Source organism: Notamacropus eugenii, chromosome 2 (genome assembly GCF_028372415.1).
Source record: "Notamacropus eugenii isolate mMacEug1 chromosome 2, mMacEug1.pri_v2, whole genome shotgun sequence".
NCBI lineage: Eukaryota > Metazoa > Chordata > Mammalia > Diprotodontia > Macropodidae > Notamacropus > Notamacropus eugenii.
Window position 1 is genome coordinate 442,455,240 of NC_092873.1, and position 27,749 is coordinate 442,482,988.

General features: G+C 37.8%; 1 protein-coding gene across 2 annotated transcripts in view; it reads left to right on the forward strand.

The window, feature by feature from the left end:
- The first annotated feature begins 647 nt into the window (after positions 1-647).
- ATP6V1G3 (ATPase H+ transporting V1 subunit G3) overlaps positions 648-27,749 on the forward strand; it is a 72,148-nt gene continuing 45,046 nt past the window's right edge. Inside the window, exon 1 of one of the 2 annotated variants that reach the window (XM_072648289.1) lies at positions 648-753. In XM_072648289.1, the coding sequence (XP_072504390.1) occupies positions 748-753 (6 nt within the window). In that variant the 5' untranslated portion in view covers positions 648-747. Of the gene's footprint in view, positions 754-20,902; positions 21,038-27,749 lie in introns of those variants that run through there. The other variant, XM_072648291.1, reaches the window with a different exon arrangement.

The window sequence follows — 27,749 nt, forward strand, 5'->3', positions numbered from 1 at the left end:
GGTAAATCAGTTCACGGGGCAGGGGGGAGGGAAGTACAACATACTTTTAAGTTTAACTTGCATGATTGACATTTTCTACATCACTGTCTAGACAATCAAAAAATAAATCAAATTCATCTTTGTAGCATTTGCCAATTCAAGGATGAAGACATTCATACTGGAAACTCAGCAGTCACTCTCCAAAGAAACTAGCCCCAGCACAGCCCTATTCAGCTCAAGTTTACTCTGACAACAAATTGTCTCTAGGCCTCATCCTTTTCTCCCCAGTCCCACTCCACTGGACTCAGTCTTCATGTTGCCTGCCTTCAACAGATATGTTTTTGCCAAATTTGCCAATAACCAGGCCTCTATGTCTTGCTTGCTAGGTGGTACAGTGGATAGCGCACTGAACCTGAAGTCAGGGAGGTCTGGATTCAAATTTGCTGTGTGATTATAGGCAAGTCACTTAATTTCTTTTTTGCCTCAGTTTCTTCAACTGTAAAATGGGCATGATATCAGTACCTGCCACAAGATTGTTGTAAGATTTAAATGAAATAGTATTTGTAAATATCTTAGCACAATGCCTAGCATATCACATAATAGTTAATAAATGCTTTCTTTTTCTTTTTCTTTTTCTCTCTCTCACTCTTGCTATCTATCTGTCACAGATTCGTTTGAGTATTGAATAATAAAGCGGAGTACAAAGCAGCCCAAATCCTTTGCTCCTCCTGCTCTTCCTTTCAGCCCTGCAGGAGGGAAGGAAATGAAATGTGTGTAAGTTTTTCTTAAAAAGGGTCTTGTTTCCAAGATATATAAGAAATTGATTTAAATTTATAAAAATAAGAACCATTCCCCAAGTGATAAATGGTTGACGAAAGGATAAAATAGATATTTTTCAGAGGAAGACATCCAATCAAAAGCCATATGAAAAAGTGCTCCAAATCACTAATGATTAGAAAAATGCAAATTATCCTTATTCTGAGGTTCTACCTCACACCACTCAGATTGGTAAATATGGCCAAAAAGGAAAATTGATACATTAATGCAAAGCTGCCAAATTAGTAAATAGCCTTGATACTCCAGATCAGTTTCCGTCTGATTTTGACACCACTGTATTAATAGATTATTGGTGGAGCTGTGAATTGGTACAGCCATTCAGGAAAATTATTTAGAATTGTGCCTCCAAAGTCACTAAGCGACACATGTTCTTTGATGCAGTGATATCATTGCTAGGGCTAGACCCCACGAAAAGATGGAAGAAAGGGAGGAAAGAGCTATATGTACAAAAAAATTATAGTAGTCCTTTTGTGATGACAAAGACCTACAAAAGTAGGGGTTAGCCTATCAAGTGGGGAATGGCTTAACAAATTATGACTTATGAATATGAAGGAATATTATTGTGCTGTAACAAATGAGAAAAAGAATGTACATAGAGAAACCTGCAAAGACTTGTATGAACTGAGTCAAAAATAAAGTGAGCAGGATCAGGGGAACAATTTTTCATCACAACGTTATAGATATAAACAACTTTAAAAGATTTAAGAACTCTGATCAGGGCAATAAGTAACTATAATTCCAGAGGCCTTGTGATAATTTATGCTACATACCTCCTTGAAAGAGATGTAACAGGTTTCAGAATGAAACATGCATTTTTTAACATGAATCATGTTTTGCTTACTATGCAGCGATAAAGCAAATATTTGCTAATTGAAAAATAACATAAAATGAAAAAAAAGGGAATGGGATATTAGTAATTCTCTTCTCTTGTGGAGAATCATCCTGCTCAGGAAAGTCTCCTTCCCTTAATTGAATGCCAGATCATCAGATGCTCAAACCTAGGGCTAATTATGAAGCAGTAACCCCAAGACTTCTGTGATCCCATAAAATCCCTTTTGCTGGCTAAATTTTGAGATCAAATTGTTTAGGAAGCCCCTACTTCTGTACTTTGGAAGCTGGCATTTCAAAATGGCCTTGTTGAAATTATGTGGGAAAGCATGCATCTATCCTTTCCATATGACTTATCAAAGTTTTAATTAATAGCTCCTGCAGTATAGAGTTCTTTCTAGAAGAAAGACAGAAAGGAAAAGGCAAAAATGGGAGGAGAGGATTGCATCCTCAAATATGATTCCTTTTTATAGACTAGGAAAAGGTATAGATTCTCTGACAAGAGTCTGTTTTCCCATTACTTCCAGTCGATCAATTCATTTTGAAAGTCCTCTCATTCAGTGAGATTTAATCAGATGTTTTTATAGTTCTCTCAACAAGATGGCAATGGACATATTCATACCTTCTATGGGGAGGTACAATCTGAAGTCCACCACAAAATCTTGCCTCTTGCTAAACTCATTAACTTAATGAAGAAAGTCCCTTGATCAACCTACCACATTGGGGGGGGAAATCTATTTCCTTCAAAATCATCTGTAATCACCCTAATCAATAATACTACTTTCCCTGCCTATTTACCATTTCCTGAGGATACCTAGTCTTCACTCTCAGCCAAATTTGTTCTCCAGACTTCTTATTCTTCCCAACTGCCTTCCCCCAAACACATCCCTATCACCTCTAATTCTTCCTTTTATAGGGTCTTTCTCATTGGAATGTAACCTCCTGAAAAATAAAATGTCTCATTTGATTGAATTCTTATTCCCATATGCTTTGGACAATATGCCTAGAATGTAAGCACTTAATGAATGTCATATCTATCCATCCATCCATCCATCCATCCATCCATCCATCCATCTATCTATCTAACCATTTCTTCTCTTTTTAATGTTCCCAACTTCGTCATACTAGGACAACAGCAATATTTGAGCAAAGAAAAGCTCTCAGAATGTTCCCATCATCAGAGTTGGGTGGCACAATGGATAGAGTGTTATATTTAGAGTCAGAAAGACATTAAGTTCAAATGTTGCTTCAGACACTTATTAGCTGTGTGATCCTGGGCAAGTCACTTATTTTCTGTCTGCTTTGGTTTCCTCATCTGTACAAGGGTAACAAAAATAGCATCTAACCCCCCAGAGTTGCTGTGAGACTCAAGCAAGATAATAAAGTAAAGCACTTTGCAGATCTTAACCTGCTGTATAAATGACAGCTATTGTGTTTCATGAACAAACAGAAGAAACTGAAAGGAGAAATGGCTTGGGTTATGTTGCTCTTGGGAGTGATGGTCTTCCTGGGAGTGCTGGAAACAAGGTCCTGGGCTATCTCCACAGCAGTGGCCATGACATACTTTGAGCCTCTCCTTCTTTATGAGAGACACATTGAGTAGAACAGAAATGAAAGTGGTAGAAAGCAAAAGAAACCTATGTCACCATTCGCCTTGGAGTTGTGAAACAAGTAGTATTTTGGAAAGGTAACTGACAGAGAAAAACCAATCTGCTGAGTCTGTCTCTGGATCACTATGCAGTTTCATTTGCTAATTGTTATACTCTATGATAATAAAACCAAACTATTTGAACCTGTAAATCAACAGGGAACAACTGCCAGCCAACTACAGTAGTTTTGGGGATGGAGTTTTGGGCATAGCGTGTCTCTGGGGTTGAATTCTGTGTATTTCTGAGAAATGTAGTCTCCTTCTTCTATTTTTAGCCAGAAAAATATGGAAGGAATATTACATATTTTCTTTCCTGAACTTGTTTGGGATTGTGCCCTCTCTGAAAGCCTGAATAAGTCCAGAGTGAGAAGCAGTTAGAACTGTAGGAAATGAATGGAGAGTGGGCTAGATAGGTGGCAGAGGATGATGTGGAGCAGCAGTGTCAGACTTAAAGAAAGATTCCAGAAGGCCACATGTTGACTTAGAAAAACCACAAATTAGCATCATCTATGTTGTATTATGTTCTTTGCTAGGCATTTCTTAAATACATTTTTATCAAGTCCCCTCTGAACTGGGAAATTTTACAGCCCAGTTTGACACTTCTACAATGGATCAAAGGCAAAGCCCTTCAGGGCAGTCAACATCTTGTACTACAGATAGATAGAACAACTGTCACCAGAATAGGAAACAAGTCCGATTTTTGTTAAATTTTTCCTCCAGCTGACACCTCAGGTTTCGAGGGATTCCACTTGATCCACTGCACTACTGAGCTGCCGCTCAAAGGCATATTTATTTATATTATGATGAAACAGTATTGACATTTCTTAGACAGACTGCCTTCTATGAAGAATGTAATACCACATCCTCAGCATTAACATTTTATTCTCAATGATGCCCAGAGTTTATCTGTATTCCCCAAATATAGTATTTGGAAATCCTCCATTATTTTCTTCAGGTAAAATAAACTTATTTTCTTTCTTACCTTCTCCTTAAAGGTCTAGCACTGATCTTTTCATCTTGATGTGTTATTCCACTCTCTATAGCCTTAACACATGTCCCAAGTCATGGAGGTAAAAACTGTAAGCACCATGAGCATGTGACCAGTGATGTCTATGGGCTGGTTTTTGTATGCTCTCCTATCATGCTCTGCTCCTGTTTACACATTTTGGTGTTCTGTATATGAATTTATATTTATATAATCATCATTCTGTATAACATAGGATAATTTTTTTTCCCTAACAAGTCCCACCTGAACCTCCCATATACATCAAGAATAATTTTCCTATTACTCCTCCACTAAGGGAAAGGGAGGGGGAGAGTATTCTTAATCATGAAAATATAATTCCATTCTATCTTTGTATTCATCACCTGGTGGTCTTGGAAGACCCTGGGAAGTCTCTTTTCCCCTATATCATGTGTTAAAACAATTTTTAGAAAAGTTCTAAAGAATATTTAGGAGGAGAAATAAGCAAAAGCATATGGACAAGGACCAATTTCTGTTTAGAATGTTCACAAGTCCTGATGTGTTCTTCTTAGGTTAGAGCAAGCAGCTGGAAACAGCTTTCTGTTCATAAAGTGGTGTTTCTTCCTCTGTTGTATTCTGTATCTCCTCCTCCTCTGCTTCTCCTCCTTTCTCTCCTTTCTCTTCCTCTTCCCTCTCCTCCTTCTTCTTCTCCTTCTTCTTCTCCTCCTCCTCCTTGTCCTCCATCTCCTCCTCCTTCTTCTCTTTCTCCTCTTCCTCCTCCTCCTCTTCCTTTTCCTTCTCCTTCATCTTCTTCTTCTTCTTCTTCTTCTTCTTCTTCTTCTTCTTCTTCCTCTTCTTTCTTCTTCTTTCTTCTTTTCCCTCCTCCCTCTTCCTCCAAGGACATTATAGATGAGGCTTCACATTTTCAGGAAAGGTTTTAAAGTATCTTTAAAGCATAATAGTTTTCACAGAATTCAGTAGAATTACTTCACTATCAAATAGGAAAATACACAAAATTGTTTTGTGAACTATGAAGTATTACATTAATGTTAATTGTTTTTACCTGAAATAATTTCAGCAGTCCTAAGACATGATGAAACTTACATACCTAGACACACACATACACCTCAGACAAACAAAAATTTATCTTATCATTTCTTCTCAGGACTGTTACTCTGATGTGTAACTATTACTTGAACTAAATAAAAATATTTCCCCAAAAAAATAACATGAAAGGCAAGAGATTTTTAAATTTTAATAATATGTTTGTTAGTATCACTTTACTGTTGTGCATAATGGGATGTGTTTCCCATAAATATGCCCTGTATGTTCTTAGTTGAGGAGTTGACATAATGGAGAAAGCATTTGATGTGGATTCCAGAAGAACTGGGTTCCAAGATTTCCCCTGACATCAGTTGTGTGACCAAAGCACACTATATAATTTCTCTGACCATAGATAAACAATTGTCCAAAGTCCTAAGTCATAGAAGTGTTGCCATCTGCCATCTGATCTCCTTTTGGAAGGACAAAATCACAAATTCTTGAAATATTGATACATGCACATAGCTATATATGTGAATATACTATATTTGTATGTATGTGTATATATATATATATATATATATATATATATATATATATATATATATATATATATATATATATATATATAGAGAGAGAGAGAGAGAGAGAGAGAGAGAGAGAGAGAGAGAGAGAGAGAGAGAGAGAGAGAGAGAGAGAGAGAGACAATTTATTTAGAACTTGCCTCTGGTGATTTCAGAGGTACAGGTGGATGGATTTTTCCTGTATGACAACTCTTAAAGACCATCTAATAAACTTCCTACAACAGAAAGATCACTATTTCTGGAGTGAGAAAGGCAGGGTTCAAATCCCACTTCTGATATTTACTTACTGTAGGACCCTGAACAGGTCACCTCACCTCCTGAGCTTCAGCTCCCTCATCTGTAAAATTAGGTCTTTGGACTTAATGGACTCTAAGACTGCAGTTTGAGATTGGGTAACACAAGCACACTAAGAAATTCACATAATCTTGAATTACTGACCAAGGACTGATTTCAGTGATGTAGGCTCAAACATAAGGAAGCTTTCAGCTAGCTACATGAGCACACTGATTAAAAACACATCAATTCCCAATAATCATGCAAATATTTCTATTGGTCACAGATAATAGTAGTATACAACTGTGAGTACATAAAGGCATAAAGTACAAGAAAGTCATTGGGCTCCACCCCATTTGACCAGGGTGAGTTTCTGTTTCAGATAGATGAGTCCAACCACACCCCAGCTGTAGGATATTAAACTTCTACTTCGGTTTCCACTTCACCGCCTCTGCTTCCCCTCCACTTTTTCAGCCAACACCCATTTCTTTCTGTGTTAAGGAGAGCAAAGGCTTTCCTTAGTTCCTCCTCTTGACACTCTTTTAACTATCATTTAGCATAAATTTCTAGAGTACTAATACTCTCTAGCGTCCCCCATGCTTTCATCTGTAAACTACAGCTTTTTGAAACTTCTAATTTCTATAGTAGAATATTATACTAAACTGTATAGGAAACATTAGAGTCAAGCAGCAGATGGTGGTTGATACTGGGACTCGTAAGCACATAACTTTCAAGTTCACTCTTCTAGGAAATAAAAAAATAAATAGAATCAAAGCAGAACCAGACTAGTTATAACGTTTCTGCACCTGACCCTATCCCTATTCTGCACACACACACACACACACACACACACACACACACACACACACACACACACACACACACACACACACACCTTTTCTCTAGAAGATGCTGGGCTAATCCATCATGGTGGGCTTGAAACCTCCTACAGAAGTGAAATCCCATTAAAATGAACAAGAGACTTCTAGATTTCTCTTGCTCTTAGGATCAGACCAAGCTGAGACCCTTTCCTTTGCCCTCGGGGTGTCATTCACGCAGACTTTCTTTTCCTTCAGGTGTCAGATTAAGTGAGGGTCCTTTCTTTCAGTCCATTCATTATCCTATAATCAGTCTTAACTGAAGTCCTTTTCTTGAGAGGACAGAGAGGGGGAAAAAAGGCTTTTTCTTTCATCTACCATTAAGTCATAAGTTTTCCCTCCTCTGATGCAATAGTAGTTAAGGCATTTTCTTTGGTGAGACGGGGCATATTGGTAGGGAAGAGGAACTTTTTAATATTTATTTTTCTTCACCACCTGGGGGTTCTTTCTTTCCTTTCTTCTCACTGAGCCTTTCCCCCACCTCACACTAGGTTTTTGTTTTGTTTCATTTCTTAGTCTTTCACTTTCATTTCTGACAATCAAGGGGATCTGGATCATATCTACAGCTGGTGGGGGTTGAGTGGTAATATAATTGTTTACAGTGGTGTCAAACTCAAATAGAAAGAAATTCCTGTTGGCCCCATATTGGCTTAGAAAACCACAAATTAACATTTATTTTGTAAAGAGTTTTCAATTGGATTTTAAGACTCAAGAGTCCTCCCCCCACCTCACCCCAGCAAAATTAAGACTTCTGGTTAAATGGTTGCAGAGAGATGAATTGTACAGTTTTCTGCTTTTTAACCATCTTGGTCTCTTCATGAATAGGCTGAGTCAATACGATAAAAGGACAATACCCAAACTAATTTACAAAAAAAGTGATATACTAACAAAATGAATAATAATTACTTTGTAGGATTGGAAAAAATAATAATGAAACTCATATGGAGGCAAAAAAACTCAAGAACATATATCAAGGGAAATAATGAAAAAAGTGGGAAGTGGGCCTAGCATGATTACATCCCCAATTGTACTGCAAAGCAGTATTTATCAAAACAATTCAATACCAGTTAAAAATAAAAAGATTGATCAGTGGAACAGATTAGGTACCCAACATACAGATGCAGAGAAAATTAGTGGCCTAGTATTCAGTAAACACAAAGTCCCCAGCTACTGGAATAATAACTGACTCTTGGGGGGAAAAATGATGGGAAAATTGAACTACTATCTGGAATAAATTACATTTAGACCAACACCTCACACCTTGTACCAAGATAATCTCCAAATGGATTAAAAATGTGACCTAGATGTAAAATGTCATGTCATAAACAAATTGGAGAAAAAAGAAAAAAGCTTTTGCAGAAAGTTTCTAATTTTCAAAAAAATTGAATTAAATGTACAAGTGAGCCATTTCCTAATGAGGATATGAAAAGATAGTTCTCAAGGGAAGAAAACTAAATGATACCAATACGAAAAAAAAAGTTTCAAATTGCTAATAATCAGAGGAATATAAATTAATGCAACCCCGAGTTTTTACTTCATGTCTATCAAACTGCTAAAGATGACCAAAAAAATAAATAAATAAAATATAGAAGGGCTGTGAGAAAACAGGACCTGTGAATAGGACTAATCATTCTAGAATGCAATTTGGAAGCATATACAAAAAGTCGCTAAATAGTTTGCCCTAGCTATATTACTGTTAGGCTTATACCCCAAAGAAACAAGAGAAAGATGTAAAGGTCTTTTATGTACAAAACAAGCCTCTTTTAAAGAGGCACAACACTGGAAACTAAGGGGATGACCTATAAAGAGAAAACTACGTAGTGCAATATATGGAGTGGTACACCTGGAATCAGGAAGACCTGACTTAAAAATCTAACTTCAGACACTTAATGATAGTATGACCCTGGGCAAGTTACTTAATCTCTCTCTCTCTGCCTCAGTTTCCTCAACTGTAAAATGAGGATAATATTAGCACCTTACCTTTCAGAATTGTTGTGAGGAACAAGAGATGATATTTATAAAGTGCTTAGCACAGTGCCTTGTGCATAATGGAAACTTATTAAAACTGTTTGTTTTCCCCTCCCCACCCAACCCATTTGCCCATCAACTGAGGAATGGTTGAATAAATTGCTGTACATAAATGTAATGGAATACTTTTGTGCTGTAAGAAACAAGGAAAAAGAAAGTTTCAAAGACACATGTGAAGATTTATATGAATTGATGCAGAATGAAGTGAGCAGAGCCAAGCCAAAAATGTATACTGTAACATCAATACTGCAAAAATTAACAATTTTAAAGACCTATAAACTGGTCAAGAAATAGGGTATCTGTTGAGGACAAGAGACAGTTGATTGGGTCATCCACCATCAATTGATTTCCCCCCAGCTCAGTCGATGAAATCACAGAAGATGGCTAAGGTAATTGGGACAACAAAAGGCTGATATCTTAAATGAAAAATATAGAATGACTTCTACCTTGTTTCCCTTTGTCCTTTGTAATTCTCTAGTCAAAACTGGTGAAATTAGACGGTGGCTAGCTGTTGGATGGCTAAGAGTCAGCCATGGATCTACTAGTCCTTTGAAAAGTGAGACCCTCTCTTCAGAGGCTAACTCTGAGGGGGATGATCTCTGGCATTAGAGAAGAGAACTTTATATGAAGGAAAACCACTCTTGGGAAGGATTCATTCTTCACCTACCAAATAAGGATGAGAAGAAGCAAAAATTTCTCCCTCCTTTCCCTTTTGAACATAAGTTCTCCCAGTATAGCTTCTTGCCAAGTTAAGGACAATGTATCTTACTGGAAACAGACACAATCAGTCAAAAATAAAAGACCTGAAGGAGTTTCATGAGTTGAAAGACAGCTAGCCCTGGCTATTGGAAGTTGATCGATGAAGAGGAACAAGCCAAAGGAGCCCAGCTGAGTGATCTGCTCAGCAAAAAGATACCTCATTGAACACAGAAAACCAGAACAAGGAAACCACCAGAAGAGAAAAGACATTAGTTCCCTGTAGTACATATGGTTTAGGTTCACTGAGCTAATTTTCTTCCTTATTTGCGTGCTTCTCTTCTAGGTAACTCTATGTATATCTCCATTGTTCCAACTGATACTATATGCTTTAGGCAGAAAGAGGGCTTGAGGTGTAAGAAAGGAGAAGAAATATTTTGTTACTCCTACTACTGTTACTAATTATAGCAGTAATTACTGTATTATCTATTATATTACATCACATGTTATATTAATTATAAATATGCTCTTGAGAATAAGGAATGTTCATTTGTTTTATCTTTATATATCCAGCCCCTTGCATAGTGCCTGGTACTTATTATTTTTTTTGTCCAGACCTAGAATTTCATCAATTTAGGGAGCTCCATACAAAGTAATTCCCTCTACAAATGAAGAACCATTTTTTTCTACAACTTTTAATCTTAGAGGGTTTCTTAAGATGTTAAATGATTTGCACCTTTTCACAAACAAAATATGGATCAAAGACTAGACTACAACATGATCATCTTATTTCTGAGGGTGTTGACCATGCTGGAAAGGCAATATGTCCTCTCATGCAATAAATCTGTAATAAATACTTTTTTCTTGAACTGAATTGTATTCCTATATTGTCACTGCAGAAACTCAGCCTCAAAGAGATTAATGACTCCATAGTCAAACAGCTAGTAAGTTTCACGTCTGGATTTAAATACAGGTCTTTTTATTTAACCTCAAATCAAATGAAAACATATGAAATTAGATATGTTTGACATGTTTGACATGTATCTGTTTGACAGGCAGTGTGGTACAGAGAGGCAATCATATATATACATATATATTTTTTCATTTTATTTATTTTTAATGTTCTACAATCACTACCATAAAATTTAGATTTTCCCCCCTCCCTACTCCCCACCACCCCCTTCCCTCCCCAAGATGGTATACAATTCTATATAGGATCTACACATATATTCCTATTAAATACATTTTCACTATAGTCATGCTGTTTAAAAGAACTAAACTAAATGGGAGAAATCATATAACAAACCAAAATATAATACACACACACACACACACACACACACACACAAATGATCTGCTACATTCTGCAATTGAATTCCACAGTTCTTTCTCTGGATGTGGAAGGCATTTTGCCTTAGAAGACCATTGGGAATTTTTTTTTTTATATCCTTGCATTGCTATGAAGATCCAAGTCTACCAGAAAAAACTCTAGCACACTGTGGTCGTTGCTGTGCACAAAGTTCTCCTGGTTCTCCTCCTTTTGCTCAGCATCAGATCATATAAGTCTTTCCAGGCCTCTCTGAAGTCTTCTTGTTCATCATTTCTTATAGCACAATAGTATTCCATTACATTCATATACCATAATTTATTCAGCCATTCCCCAACTGATGGGTTTGGCAACTACAAAGAGTGCTGCTATAAATATTTTTGTACATGTGGGACCCTTTTCCATTTTTATGATCTCTTGGGGATACAGTCCTAGAAGCGATATTGCTGGATCAAAAGGTATGCACATTTTCGTAGCCCTTTGGGCATAGTTTCAAACCGCTCTCCAGAATGGTTGGATGAGCTCACAGCTCCACCAACAATGAATTAGTGTTCCAACTCTCCCACATCCTCTCCAACATTTATCATTTTCCTGTTCTGTCATTTTTGCCAATCTAATAGGTGTGACGTGGTACCTCAGAGTTGTTTTGATTTGCATCTAGTAGAGAGGCAATCTTAAAGTCATGGAAGACTTGGGTTCAAGGCAAGTCAACCTCTAACAAATAGGCTTGTAAAAATGGATAAGTCTTATTGACTGGAAATGGCTAAAAAAAAGTTGTAGTTTATGAATATAATAAAATATTAGTACATTTTAAGAAATGAAGAATACAGAGTAATATGAGCTTTCAGTGAACTGATAAAACTAAACAGAACCAGTCATATAATATACATGACTACAACAATTTACATTAAAGAACAACAACAATTATAATTGAATGTGAAATTATATTGATTGAGTTTTATCCTGATGAAGAGATAACAGGAATGTACCTGGAGCAGTGAAGTAGCACAGTAGACAGAATGGCAAGCCTGGATGGAGTCAGGAAAACCTGAGTTCAAATCTGGCCTCAGACACTTACTAGCTATGTGATCCTGGGCAAGTCTCTGTTTGCCTCAGTTTACTCATCTGTAAAATGAGGATAATAATAGCACCTATTTCACAAGGTTGTTGGGAGGATCAAATGAGATAATAATTTTAAAAGACTTAGCAATAGTTTCTGGCACATAATTAGTGCTGTAGAAGTGCTAGTTCTAGTAATGATAATAAACAAAAATAAAAATTGATATTTTTATTACTTTCCTCCTTTTCTTGTCAGTGTTGGGAGGAACTATTGGAGCGGAGGGAAGGGAAGAAGAGAGGAGGGAGAAGAATATATAGAGAAATGTATATGATGTAAAAACAAAGGTTAACAATGAAAATTTTAAAAGAAAGGAGACTAAGCAAGTCACTCAATGTCTCCATGTCCCCAGACAACTCTGTGGTACTTCAAGTTGCATAATAATTGCAGATCTAAACTGGTAGAGGGAATTTCTTTACAAAACTTTATACCTAATAAAATCACAGACCTAGAGACAGAAAAAAAGGATCAATTCTAATAAATTAATTATAAAGTAAACATTCTTCTTTTGATACATTAGTTAAATAGTGGATGAGAAATCTGTGGCCTTGAGGCCACATGTGGCCCTCAAGGTCCTCCCACATGGCCCTTTGACTGAATCCAGACTTCAAATTTGAGGACCTAGAGGGCCACATGTGGCCTCACAGCTACAGGTCCCCAAACCTTGGGAGAGGTAAAATGGAGTTTATCTCAGAAGCAGATTACTCTTTATCAGTATTAAACATATATTACCCATTCTCCAAATAACCACCAACAAAGACACAGTTACACAACAAAGTATGTCCAGATACTTTGTTAGTAGTGACCGCAATCAGCACACAGCAATATCTGAGAATCTTTGATGCATCAGGGAGAATAATGAGAATTCTAAGGCTCTGTTTTAAAAGGATACTCTAGATTTGACGGGTTTTGACTGACTGTCACTAATCCAGCAAACAGAAAGAAAGCTTTTGAAGGTCCTAGCAGTGAGACATTGAGCCCATAGGAACTGGGACCTCCCTGGCACACATGCTGATTGGGTTCAAGCCTAAAGATTCTTGCCTCTAATTCTTGCCTTTAGCATAATTAGAGGCCTCCTCTCACACTTTTTGGCTTATCAAGTGACCTTTCCCCAAATCTTAGATTATGGTTCATAAATCTAGAGGATTGCCAAAAGGAGGGAAGCTAAAAAAAAGTCATCAGTGTTCAACATACCGTCTGAATCAGGTGTGGGTCAGGTAATTTATTCCTATACTAAAAAGGGAATGCCAATCATAAAAGAATCACAACACACATGAACAGAAGACATAGAAGAAAATCCAGTCATTTAAGCCGTAACTACTTCTATAATCTTCTGGGAGGTTAATATTTCCACATCAGAACATAAAGAAGCTTCTCAAAACTCATAATTGGGCATTTTGCATTCCCTCTAGGTGGGACTATATCTGTCTATATAATTCTGCTAGGAAATGGCTAGGTTTGGGTCAGTCCTCCCCTTGTCAATGTACAAATTTCCTCTACTGTCAGCCCCAACAAATGTGGGATGTGCCAGTCTTACAAACACCCATCAGAAATGTGTGTATGTACATATGTATGTATGTATGTCTGTATATGTGTGTATATACATATATGTGTATGTGTATATATGTGTGTATGTATGTGTGTATATACATATACGTATTTGTCTGTATATATATATTTCTCACAGCTAGCCACTGACTCCAGACCCATTTCTCATATTTCCCACAGAAACAGCAGGCATATCCATGCACTCAACCACAACCACATCAATCTAGTCTAGACAAGACCACAATACTTAGCCAATCAGAAAGCAGCACCATCAGGATCCCCAAGTAGGATGTGGACCCCAAAACAACAGAAGCGACTTTTCCTAAGTAGGCATCTTCAAAGTAATGGTAAAGAATTGACCTAGACTGAATTATGAGTAGAGAAGCTTATTATAATATCATTATCATACATACCCCCCCAAATGGGTTTTTCTGTATGCATCGTGGGTAACCACATGTACAGTTACCCTGTGGCTGGGACCTTTCCCCTATTACCTAATCCCTTAATAAACCCCTCCTGCCTTTTTAATATTCATGACTTCTGTTATGTAATTGCATCTTTATCCTATAAAAATTTCTGTTGCTTCCTCTGAAGTTGCTGGTTCCTCTTGGAACTTAGCCCATTTCATGAGAGGCATCAATCTCAATAAATGCCCATACTTGGATTAGAGATGGTCTGACTGAATTCTTTGAAGCAGTTCCACCACAACACATCATGAAACTGAAGCAGTTTTTGGCATCCCTAGGTGGGCAGTCTACATTGCAACAGTTAATAATAGCTAACATCTATAGAACATTTACTATGGACCAAAAATTATGCTAAATGCTTTACATATGTGATCTCACCCTGGGAGCTTGTGGCAATCTCCTATTTTACAGAGGAAACTGAGGCAAGGATTAAATGACTTGCCCAGGGTCACATAGGAAGTCAGTGTCTGAAGTTAGATTTAAACTCAGGTCTTAGTGGCTCTAGGCCTAACCCTCCATTCATTGAGCTACCTTGGGGCAAGCCAGATACTTGCTTACTTAAGATCAGGAAAGAACGTACACAAAAAGGGCAAAAGCAGCCAAAGGCTCCAGAGCTATGTTTCTAAATGGGCTAGGTCACCATGGTGGGGAGGAGTGGTACAAGACTCATCTATCTCCACACCTGACTGAAGTCACGTATTACTCTCTGAGTCAAAATCAAGAAGTGGTAAGCTCATGCATGAACTACTCCCTTTTTTGTATGCACTATGTCATTAGTGTTTCTGGCTCAGGAGTCTATTAGAGAACTCTTATCATCTAAAAGGCAACCAGGTGGTACAGGGGATAGAGTGACAGACCTGGAGTCAGGAAGACTCATGTTCCTGACTTCAAATATGGCCTCAGACACTTACTAGCCATTTGTTCCTTGTCAAGTTGCTTAACCCTGTTTGCCTTAGTTCCTCATCTGTAAAATGATCTGGAGAAGGAAATGGCAAATCACTATGGTATCTTTGCCAAGAAAACCTCAGGAAGAGTCAGACAAGAAACAACTCAACACACACATATGCATGTACACACACACACACACACACATACACACACACACACAGTGACAAGATCTTTCCATTAGCCTTGGAATCTTTCTATGAGCAATAAGGGGCAGAGAATGGGAGCAGGGACAGGGTATGAGAAGTCCAAAAAGAAAGGGAAGTTGCACAACTGGGAACATTTTTTCCTGGAATGATCAATATTCTATGATGTGGTTTTGGTAGAGGCATAGATAAGAAACAGAGAAACTGATGACTGGATAACATAGCTGACTACCAAAGAATCCCCAAGTTAATAAATAACTTCCCTTTTTAAATGCCTCAAAAGTCTTTTTTTTTTGAAAGGGCAGGCAAAGAAATAAACATCAGATTTAGACATTTCTTATTGAAATAGGAGAAGGCTTTACGTTTTCACCTGTCAGAATTTCTAACTTAGGTGAGTAGCCTAAAAAACTCTTTACAGTGTAAGATATAGTGGTTTAAGTAGTAAAACTTTAAGATAAAAAATATGTTACAAGAGTATAATCATAAAAAAGCAGCTGTGGTAAAACAGAACACAGATTTGGAGTCATTGGAATCCTCTGACCTTACTAGCTGTGTAGTCTGTGGGACCGTAAAAGATAACTTCTCTGCAACTAAAAGAGATGAAACCTGGAGTATATAGCTCATACAGCTAATCAGAGGATCAAAAAAGATAAAAACTTTCTTTATAAAAAAGAAATACAGATGTTATTGTTTTTAAAGGAGATACATACGTACACACACGTACATACATATATTTATAATATGTATCTTCACATTTTAAAATCTTTTTCTCATTCTGTGTCTCTAATCTATCACCTCTCTGCCGAGAAGTGAAAATCATGCTTATTCATCATCCTCCTGGAGTTTTACTCAAACCCAATTGATCCAAGGATTTTAAGTCTTTCAAGGTCATTTTCCTTTATAATGTTGTAACCATTGTCTCGGGCAGGTAGGTGGCACAGTAGATAGAGTACTGAGCCTGAAGTCAGGAAGATTCATCTTCCCTGAGTTCAAATCTGACCTCAGACATTTACTGCATGGTGACCCTGGGCGAGTCACTTAACTCTGTTTACCTCAGTTTCCTCATCTGTAAAACAATCTGGAGAAGGGAATGCAAACCATTCCAGTATCTTTGCCAAGAAAACACCAAAACGGGTCATGAAGAGTCAGACACAACTGGAAATGACTGAACCAACAGTCATTACATTAATTGCTCTCTTAGATCTGCTCACTTCACTCTGTCCCATTTCGTACAAGCCTTCCCAGATTTCTCTGTTGTCTTTCTTATAATATAATTGTATTTTATTATAGCCATGTGCTATAATTTGATTAATCATTCCCCAATTTCTGGACAGTCCCTTTTCCCCAGTTCTTTGCTACAATAAAAAGTGTTGCCATAAATATTTTTTGTACATATGAGTCCTTACCTATCTGAGGCTTTGAGAAAGGCATGAGGCCAATCTACCCAGAGTCACGGACAGCATGTATCAGTGTTGGGACATGAACCCAGGATATCTTAACTCCAAAGTTGGTTGTCTGTCCACTGATACCACACAGCTTCTACTGTTTAAAGAAGTGTCTTGGGCAGGTTGTTAGACTTTTCACTTTTAAAAGGGAGATTCAGAGAATTTAGTTGGCTTGGCAAAGGTCACCTAGGCATTAAAGAAAGAGAAGTAATTGGAATTGAAGACTTCCAGAGCATGTACTCATCAACCTAAGACAAGTATATTTATAAGATGGGATAAGCTCAAAAGAGAGGTCTAGCAAAGTGCTTACAAAAATGGGGAAGGGATTGCCTTTTTCTGGGAAAAGACATCATGGCAGAGGTATCACCCAAACTGAGCCTTGAAGAAAGAGAAGTACTTCAACAGACATTTGTTCAAGGAGTGCATTCTATGCTTTTGCAGATACCTCAAGATGGGAAAGGGCAAAATAATATGAAGGAACAGAAAGCAATTTTGATTGACTAGAACATAAAATGCATGAAAAACAATATTTTGAAATAAAGCTGTAAAAGAAGATTGGAATCAGATCGTGAATATTTTATCCTTAAGTTGATAGGGAGTTGTTTTTGAGCAAGGGAATTATACAGTAAGTTTCTTGCCTTAGGAAGGAATTATTCAGTCAGTATTTCTGAAGGACCTACTATATTCCCATTAGTTGCTATATATACAAAGACCAAGTGAAACAGTTCCTGCCCTCAAGGAGCTTCTATTCCAGTGGGAAAAACTACATGCATATTCATAAGAATATGCAAAACAAAATATAGGACAGATGATACAAAATAATCTTGGAGGGGAAGCTGAGCCGAGGCTTGAAGGAGACAAGAGATTCCAAGAGATAGAGGTAAGAAGGGGGTCTACTCCAAGCATGAGAGGTAGCCATTGCAAAGGCAAGAAGTCGAGAGATAGGAGGAACATTAAGCACAGTTTAGCCAGGCTTCAGTATGTATGCAAATGAATGTGTAGTAAAGCTGGGAAAGTCAGTTAAGGACAAGTCATAAAGAGTTTTCATTACCAGAGGAGGTTCTATTTTATCATAGAGGTACTAGGGAACCACTGGACATCACTGAGTAGGGGAGGTGATTTGGTCAGACTCATTCAAAGAAAATCACTTATGTAGCTGTAGGGAGAAAAGACTGAGATGAGAGAGGTTATGGACAAGGAGACCATTAGGAGGCTATTGCAATATTCCGGGAGAGAGATGGTGAGGACTGGAACAAGACTGTTGGCTGTTAGTACAGAGAAGGAGATGTCAGAAGTAAGAGATTTGCAGGCAAAAATGACAGCATTAGCAACTTACTTCCTATGTGGGGTGAATAAGAGTGAAGAGGTAAGCCTGACACTGAACTTACAAACCTAGGCCACTGGCAAAACAGGGGTACCTCCTAAAAATATGCAAGATCAGAAGAGCAGTGTGTTTGGAGAAAAAGATATAAGATTGGGAAGGTTACTTTGGCAACTATGCCAAAGACAGAGTGAAAAAGGAAAAGATGGGAGCCTAGTTAGGATGATATTACTATAGGAGAAAAGCAATGGGTAGTAGCAGAGGGAGGAGTCAAAATGAGAATATAAAGAGAAATGAGAAGCCAGATCAATTGTGAGGTTTTAAGATGCTACTGCTTATTTGCAGGTAGTTAAAATACTGGTCCTTCAGAGTTCTGGAGTCTAATTTTGACTAGTATTCAGATTCAAGGGTTGTTCATTGGAGGGCAAATGAGAAGGTGATGGACCTAGGAGGAAAGAGGCATATGGTAGGCGGAGAGAGTTAGGGGCAATGAAGACATGGCTATGTAAGGGGAAGTATGAGTAGAAATGAAACTTCAGAAAAAGGGAAATTATTAAAAATATACTGAACAGCTGCTAAATTTACAAATGTATCTATTCAAACCATTAGTCATTAAGCTTTCAACTTTGTGATAAGCAAAGATAAAAGAACCATTAACTACACCACCACCAGAAAGCATGGAGTTTTTAATAAGCCATTTTTTTTAAGTTCTAAATTAAAGGAAGGAAATCAAATGCAAGTTCCTGAATATATAGTTTAGTCCCATACTTAGATGTCTCCGTAACCATGAACACAAAGTGGGAGCAGGTTGGGGGAGGGATTCAGTACCTTGCTTTGTATTTTTTTTTTTTCTTGTAGACTGCTGGAGGGCAAGCATCGTGGCTTTTTTAATCTCCATATCTTTTTGCATAGTACCAGTCATTCAGCCAATAAACACTTATTAAGTGCCTACTATGTGCCAAGGATAATCACTGCCTTCAAGTAGTATACAGTCTAATAGGGAGACAAAATGCAAACAGCTAAGTACAAACAAGCTATACATACAGGATAAATAGAAAATAATTAGCAGAGACAATTAGGTGGCATGGTGGATAGAGAGCCAGGCCTCAAGTCAGGAAAATTCACCTTCCTGAGTTCAAAACCAGCTTCAGACACTTACTAACTGTGTGACTCTGGACAAGACATTTCACCCTGTTTGCCTCAGTTTCCTCATCTGTAAAATGAACTGCAGAAGGAAATGGGAAGCCATTTCCCGTATCTGCCAAGAAAACACCAGAAGGGGGTCGCAAAGAGTGAGATAGGACTGAAACAACTGAATAACAGCAGAAAGAACTAAGCAGGGAATAATTAATTAAATAAGCAACAGCAGAATTAAGAGAGAGCAAATACAGTGTGCCTTGTACACTGTTCATTTCTTTGGCATCTTCTTGCTGATTTTCTTCCTATTATATGAGAAACTTCTGTAGGGCAAAGACAATACGACATAAATAATTCCTTATTTATTTTTGCATCTCCTTTCCTGGTATGCCTTGTACATTTTACATACGCACTCAATAAATAGTTTTCTAATATATTAAAGTAAATCACCTAATAACTAAAACCAAGCTATGCCCCTAACTATGTGTTCTTAGACAAAACACTACACCTCAGTTTCCTCATTTGTAAAACAAGAGTGATCTCTTTAACTGACATTAACACCATCATTAATAATAACTGGTATTTGTATAACATTTTAAGTTTTGCCAAGCAAAGAAATGTTGCTTTCTGTGACTTAGGCAATTTCAGCATCTCCATACAAAAAATTCCTCCGGTGGTAGCCATGTTGCATAGATTTGTGACTAAATGCTCAAACTTTACTTTGACTTTAACTCTTCAATGATTATTTTGTAAAATAGAAGAAGTAGTTTGTACTAACTTTGATATTATTGACATGTTCAATCTCTGAGAAATGGTTTTAGCTAATGTGATAATTAAAAGTTAATTGTACTTATTCAAACAAATTATATTTCATATGATATCAGGATCTTAATATATTGAAATCAATTAATTGAACAGTACCTCAGAGGATACTGTCCAAACTCTACCTGAGGCATGTATACCCTCTACACTGACTGAAGTGAAATAAAGCAAGTATATCCTTCAATTTAAAATTCCTTTTGAAATATAAAACAAATGAAGAAATAAAGTTGTATCCAGAGAAGCAGAAGGTCCGAAGATTCATTGCCAGAGTCCTGGGATCATAGATTATAATTTTAGAGCTGAAGAGATATTCAAGGTCACCTAATCTAACCCTCTTATAATACAAATGAGGAACTGGGGTCCACATAGATTAAGCAATTTGCCCAAGATTACATAGTTGATACAGAACTAGGATTTGAATATAGGCTTTATGATTTTAAGCTTTCTTTCCATGACATGCATTAGGAAAACCTAATGAGTCCTCTCACACAAACAGCTGTATGACCTTCACTAAATCACGTAATCACTTAGTGCTCCAAGAAACTGCAGCTCTGCACAGGTACAGGGAGAACTTCAATCACTCCCTGTCCCTATTGGCTATTCCCTATCCCTATGAAATCACAGGTCAACTCTCCCTAAATTTAAAAAAATAATAATACTTTGGTTCCCATTCAACAGGAAGCTTCAATTGCTATACCAAGTTAATTTCAACCCATGTAATTTCCCCTTTCAGTGTATTGAGATCATATTGTGAAATGGTAAACTTTCAACAAACATTTGTAGTAGTCTCCAAGGACTGGGCTTCCCCTTCCTGATGCTTCTCCCCTAGATGGTGCTGATAGTCTAGATGGGGCCCCTTAGACATCATTTGGGACTTACGACTTAATTTAAGAAGAAATGCTATGCCTTATGAGTTTCTGAGTAAGGAATGTTCACTGAATCAAGGAGATAGCCCTCCCAGGTATCTGGAGAAGAACATCTTGGTGACAGGTACCCTGAGACAGAGGTAGGATTCCTGGGCAAGTGAGAATATCTGTGGGGGTGGGGCCTGGCTGGAGGAAAAGATAGACTCAGGTCTATCAAAGGAAAGTTCCTATTCGAGCATTTCTTCAGGAGGGCAACGAGGTGGCAAGAATTTGGTCTTTTCTACTATGAATAAATACACAGGGTTATATTCTTAACCTAGGATTCAGGTGAAGCAGGGTGTCAGTGACTTCCAATGGAGAAAAAAATCCATTTTTATTTTCACTAGACTTTAACCAAAATTTGGCATTTACTTCCATTAAAAAACAAAACCAAACATTATTCTGAGAAGGAGCCGATAGACTTCACCAGACTGCCAGGAGTCTAAGGCACCCAAAGGGTAAAGAACCCCTCTTCTAAAGACTCCCTCCTATGTGCTGTTCAGCAATAGCATAGATCAGACTTTAAGATCAATGCCTGACACTGTCTTGGAAGAGGAAGAAACAGTTAAGAGCTAGGGAGCCATGGCAGCCAATGAGCGACACCTAATACTTAAGAATTGTGTTGGTCAGGAGGAGCAACAGAAGAGAGTGGTACCTGTCGCCATCTTCTGGGAGCTACTCAAAACTGCACCACCTTGCAGGTAGCTAAGTAGATTCTTGGATAGACAGGAAAAGCTGAATTTAAATCCTGCCTTAGACATTTACTAACTCCTTGTGCCTCAGTTTCCTGAGGTGTAAAATGTGTGGGTTAGGCTAGATAGTTCCTAAGATCCTTTTACTGCTTCAAATCTGTGTGATTCTATCAACCTTCTGGAGGTAGTTGGGTGGCTCAGTAGATACAGCACTGGCCTTTGAGTCAGGAAGACCTGAGTTCAAATCTAATATCAGACACTTACTAGCTGTATGACTCTGGTTGTGTCATTTAACTTCTGTTTACAACAACAACAACAAGCCTTAATCCTTTGCAGAAGGAAATGGCAAACCATTCCAGATTCTTTGCCAAGACAACTCCATAAAGAGTACTGGTGTGTTATGGTCCATGGAATCACAGAGTCAAACATGATTGAACAAATATAACAACATGAACCTGCTAAGGTCTCTGCCTCATATGATAGAAACTGAGACTGTACATAGGTATACCTTTGCCTGAGGGGCGCCCATGGGAAAGTGTCTGTTTTCCAAGAGTTCCACTGTGAGATCTATTTAATTTTCTAGAGACTTCCAATAACATTTTTCCTTTTTAGCTTTGTGAAATCTGCACTTACCAAGGGAGATGATGTCAGGATGCTAGCTGATTGAAGAAGAGTAATTACCCCTAAATTTATGGGTGGGAATTCTATGCCTAAGAAATGAAAAATACTTCAAAGTGAACCTGGATTCTGTGTTGTGAAAGCCCCTGACACATGAGGATTACATTTTGAGGACTCATCTGGAATATTATTGACATATAATATTCCTGATGTTGGGGTGGCACTTTTTAAAATCATTAAAACAGTTTTGAAACTAGTGGGCTTCCTTTCATGAAAGAAAAAGAAAATGGCCTTTCAGTTATTAAGGGACTAGAGGCAGCTATAGGATACAGTGGATAGAGTGCTGGACTTAGAATCAGGAAGCCCTGAGTCCAAATTGAGTTGCAGACACACTTACTAGCTCTTACAGATTAAGTAACTTGCTCAAGATCAGTCTACCTCAGTTTCCTGATCTATAAAATGGGGATGAAAATAGCACTTACCTCCCGGGTTTTTGTTAGGATCTAATGAAATAATATTTGTAGGATACTTTGCAAAAAAAAAACCTAGCAAAATGCTTGTTTATTATTATTAATAATAATAACTTTGAAATGAATGAATCCCCATATAAAATGCTGATAGTTTGGTGAATGTTACAGAATGTTGATAAGGGCACTACTTAGAACACCCTGCAGAATGCTTTGGAATCTTGGGGCAGATTTAGGATATTAAGGAGAGAGGCTTGCATGAGTTTTCTGAGGTAATAGAGGTTTCCGGTATGTCTTGAGAGGGAGAGCTATGAAAAGTCCTCATAAAATTCCCTGCTTTATACACTGAGAACTGAAGTGATTGATGTTCCTAGTGAAGGAAAAGAAAGTGGGATACCCAAGTCAGAAATGGAAGAAGTGTCAGACAACTCCTTACCAGCAAAATTAGAGCATGATGCCAGATGTATGGGTATGAGTCATTGAGTATGGATACAAATTTTTTTTTTTATAAGAATAGGTAATTTTCATAGGTCTAAGGATGTCCTCTTTTGGAAGTATCTCTACCAGTGCAGATAAGACACATTCCCTGAATACATATTCTTAGACAGTTAACCTGAAGTAGCGAGAGTTGATCCCTTAGTCACTAAACACTTATTAAGCATCTCCTATGTGCTAGGCATTGTGTTAAGAGCTGAGGTCCCACACAAAAAAAGGTTAAATGGCTTGTCCAAGGTCACTAAGTCAGTGTGGAATGTCCGAGGAAGAACTAAAAGGTGTTTCAGATTCTGATGCCAACGCTGTTCATCATGCCATTCTGCCTTTCTGTCGATGGGAGATATTAGGAAGGATTCCTGAATGGACATCCTATAAGAAAGTATCATTTTTCTCAGGAGAAGTTATTTCCCCAGGAGGAAAAGAGAAATTTAACCCCTGGCTAGCATATGATATGCAAAGTCATAAGAATGGAAAGTGGCAGACAAGTGAAAACCCGTGTCTACTTGAAAACCTCATTGTTGCTGCTTCTTTGCAATAATTTTCAGTGGCTGACTCTTTGTGACCCCATTTGGGGCTTTTCTGCAAAGATACTGGAGTGGTTTGCCATTTCCTTCTTCAGCTCATTTTACAAATGAGGCAAACAGGGTTAAGTGACTTGTCCAAGGTCACACAGCTGCTATACATCTGAGGTCAGATTTGTACTCACAAAGATGCTTCTTCCTGACTTGGGGCCTGGTATTCTATCCACTGTGTAACCTAGCTACCCACTTGAGCACCCTGGAGGATTTGTATTTGATACGTATGGTGCAAATGGAAAACCCATTAGCTGTTCTTCTTACGCTGTAGCTGTTTGCTTTGATATCTGTCTCGATGGAGAATGCGAGTATGTGTGTGTATGTATTTATGTATGTATATACTTATGCATATGTATCATTGTTGTTGAATTGTTTCAGGAGCGTCTGAGTCTTCATGGCTCCATTTGGGATTTTCCTGGGAAAAAAGACTGGAGCAGTTTGCCATTTCCTTCTTCAGCTTGATGTGTGTGTGTGTGTGTGTGTGTGTGTGTGTGTGTACACACAGAGGCACATACACACATATACACATACTATATATATATATATATATATATATATATATACACACACATATATCTATTTATACACAAAATTTCCTGTTGTGTATTTGAGTATATAACAAATATCATTTGTGTTTTTCTAGCCTCTCTTGAATATTTCTAAATCCTAGGTGATTCTAAAACTGTCCCAAGACTCCAAAGCAGTCTGAAGGGTCTTCCAAGTGGTGACCTTGTCATTATCATTCCGTAACATTTGCCAAACCAACAGTGTTTTGTGTGGGACTTCATTCATCCCAAAGTCTACAACTAGCACTTATATAATGCTTTACATAGTGGTGTTTTTATATACACAAGTACCCTGTGGTCAAAATTGTGTCTATCTTGTGTAGGCTGGTCTAGTTTGCTATTAAACGGGTTTTGAGATTGTTATCTGAACTATCAGACACTTGGCTTCATTGCTGCTTAGGCTGACTTCAGAAATCTAAATCCTCTTCTTAGACAACACCTTCTTAACCAAGTCTTTTTTCTTTTTCTTTTTTTCTTTTTCATTTTTAACACAGTTCATATCACGTAACACAATTCCAACTTTTGGTCAAGTGATATTTCTTTTAAAGCATTTATAATATAGACCACAAATGATTTTTTTTTTTGACATTAACCAACTGAGACACAAATGATGACTATGTACGCTAACTTCATAAGCCCTTGACCTAATTGTCTCCACACTATTACTAAGAATTAAAAGATGCTAACTTATTGTTGTTGGTCTACAGTCCTAAGGCTAATAGCTTAATTTTAGACTTAACCTCCTATGTTCCCCTACCAACAATCTATGATGTAATAATCTGGTATTAAGCTTACAAACCTTTTGACTACAAGAAATTGCCACTAAGAGTAGGGACATTGTAGGTGGGTCAGAGATTGAGGCCATGGTGCAGAGACTTCTGGAGGTGGATTATGGTAGCTACTGGTTCTTATGCAGGCCAGATAAGGCAAAAAGTTCATCTTTCATAGCCTGGGGAGGGGGAGCATTTAGCTTGGGAGATTTGGGTAATTCTATTCAATTGCCTCAGAGAGATTCTTGGAGACTTAAGAGATTTAAATCAGGAGGAATCAGTGTGTTGTCAGCTCCTGGACATGTAACTAGTGCTCAGGGATGGGGAAGAAAGTGGTATTGCCCTTCTCACCAGGTGTTTGAAGGAGAACAGGCATTAAGATTTTTAAGTTCCATTTCTGAAGCTAGTGTTAATAACTGAGATCCTCCTGAAGTAGGGAACAGTGGGATTCCTAGTTCCCGGATCAGCATTTGTAAGGCCAGCATCATTAGGAGTACTATCAAAGGAGGAGAAACTCCCAGCATGCAGCAGGCAGAACTGCTATCTTCAGCCAGAACAGGAGCATCCTTGGAGGCAATCTCCCCAGGAGTGGGCAAGGACATCATTTAAAGAAGACTGGGTCCAAGTAATGTGTGATATGATCTAATGGCATTATGCAGGAGCCATGACAAGGAGCAACACCTTGTGGGAGCTGGAGCCTCAGATTGGGGGTTGGCAGGGCATCTGCTGTTGGCTACTGGGAGCTATGCAGAGATACAGGAGGAACTGCCTTGAGGAACACTGCCTGCTGGGAGTTGGACTGCCTAGAACAGCACACCTGCTATTGCCTGCTGGGTGTTAAGAAGATTTGCAGGAAGAGACCCTGTGGAGAGCTTCACAGAACTGCAGGAATCAGTGTCTGTTGGGACCCTGGCCTAGCCTGGCCCAACCATAGACCAGGCCTTTGGGAATGGAGAGTGTTTCTCTTCCAAAGTTCTGGTTTGTTTCCTAAGATGTTTCAATAAAACTTTCCTTTCTTTCTTTTGTGTATGGTTAGCCGGCATCAACAAAGTATGGGACATCAGGGAGAAATTTTCCCAAATTTTTGGACTGAGGGCTATGAGTCACAGAAATAAGGAATTCCATAAAGTGAAGTCCAGTAATCTGCATGGTGAAGCCCTTTTGTATGAGTTAGACATTTTTAATTGACTAGATTTCATACTTTGAATTCAATGAACATTTACATAGTAAGCACCTAAACCAAAATACCATACTCACGAGTTCTGTATCTTTGATTTGCCTCTTATTTTCCACAAAACCATAAATGAAATATTTGTTTATTTACTCAGCAACTATGAGAAAAGAGTGGCAAGTCCCCCCAATATTTTGAAAAACTCTAAATTTCAAGTGAAGTCAGCAGATAATTTTGTACATGCCTAGAGCTTTCTGTTTGGTGATTAAGTTCCACAATTGACTTCCCTCTTGTCTATGGATCTGGGTGAGTTTTTGTAAAAATCTTGGTGGAAATAAAAACAGATTTTTTTAAATGACAGTTTCTTGATATTAAATGTAGAAATGTAAAATCAAGTCAAGTCGAGCAGTTGAAATGTGAACCCTGAGTATTGCATAATAAACAATAAGGAATGTGACTTATTGTAGTCACCCTGTATCAGCCCTCCTGTCAACATTGCCTTCTGGTGACAACCTCCAGCTGTAACTGAATTGTTCTATAACTGAAATCGTACTGAGACAGCTAAAGGACATGGAGTAAGAAGAGAAGGTACTTAAGATGAAGCAAGGTGCCGAACAGGGCTGGGCTACACACTTTTTGATTGTTTCAGGATTTTATTTTTTTTAATGGAAGTAGAGACTAATTAGCTATATTTTCCCAGGTTTCTTTCTTCTCTGGAATCTAAACATAACTAGATACAGTATGATTCTAAAGGGATAGAAAATGAAATATATCATGAAGTCTTAAACCAGATTATGAGGGCAGTAATCATTTCCTGGGTTTTGTGTCCTGATCTTTGGCCCCATCCTTAAACAAAATAATATATATAATATGATATATATATAATATATAATAATTATATATTATACAATAATATATAAAAATAAATTGAATTTTTAAAAAGTATTTGTGAAGGATCTGCCATGCACTCAGCTTGGAAAACTCAGATACCAGAACCCTTTCCACTTTTTCAGTCATGTCCAGCTCTTCATGATCCAATTTGGAGTTTCCTTGGCAAAGACACTGGAGTGGTTTGCCTTTTCCTTCTCCAGCTCACTTTACAGATGAAGAAACTGACGCAAACAAGGTTAAGTGATTTGCCTATGGTCATATAGCTGCTAAGTGTCTGAGGCCAGATTTGAACTTACAAAGATCAGTCTTCCTGACAGGTCCAATACTCTATCCACTGTGCCATTGACCTGTCCATATGAATAGTAGATGAAAAAATAAACAGATGGATGGGTAGATTAATGAATGAAAAAGCATTTATTGAAAGAGTAAGCATTTTTATAGGTTTTAAGGTTTGCAAAGTACTTTATTGTACTATTTCATTTGACCTGCATAAAAGCCTAGTATTTTTATTATCCCCATATTGCAAATGAAGAAATTGAGAATGAGACTTGCTCAGGATCACACAGCT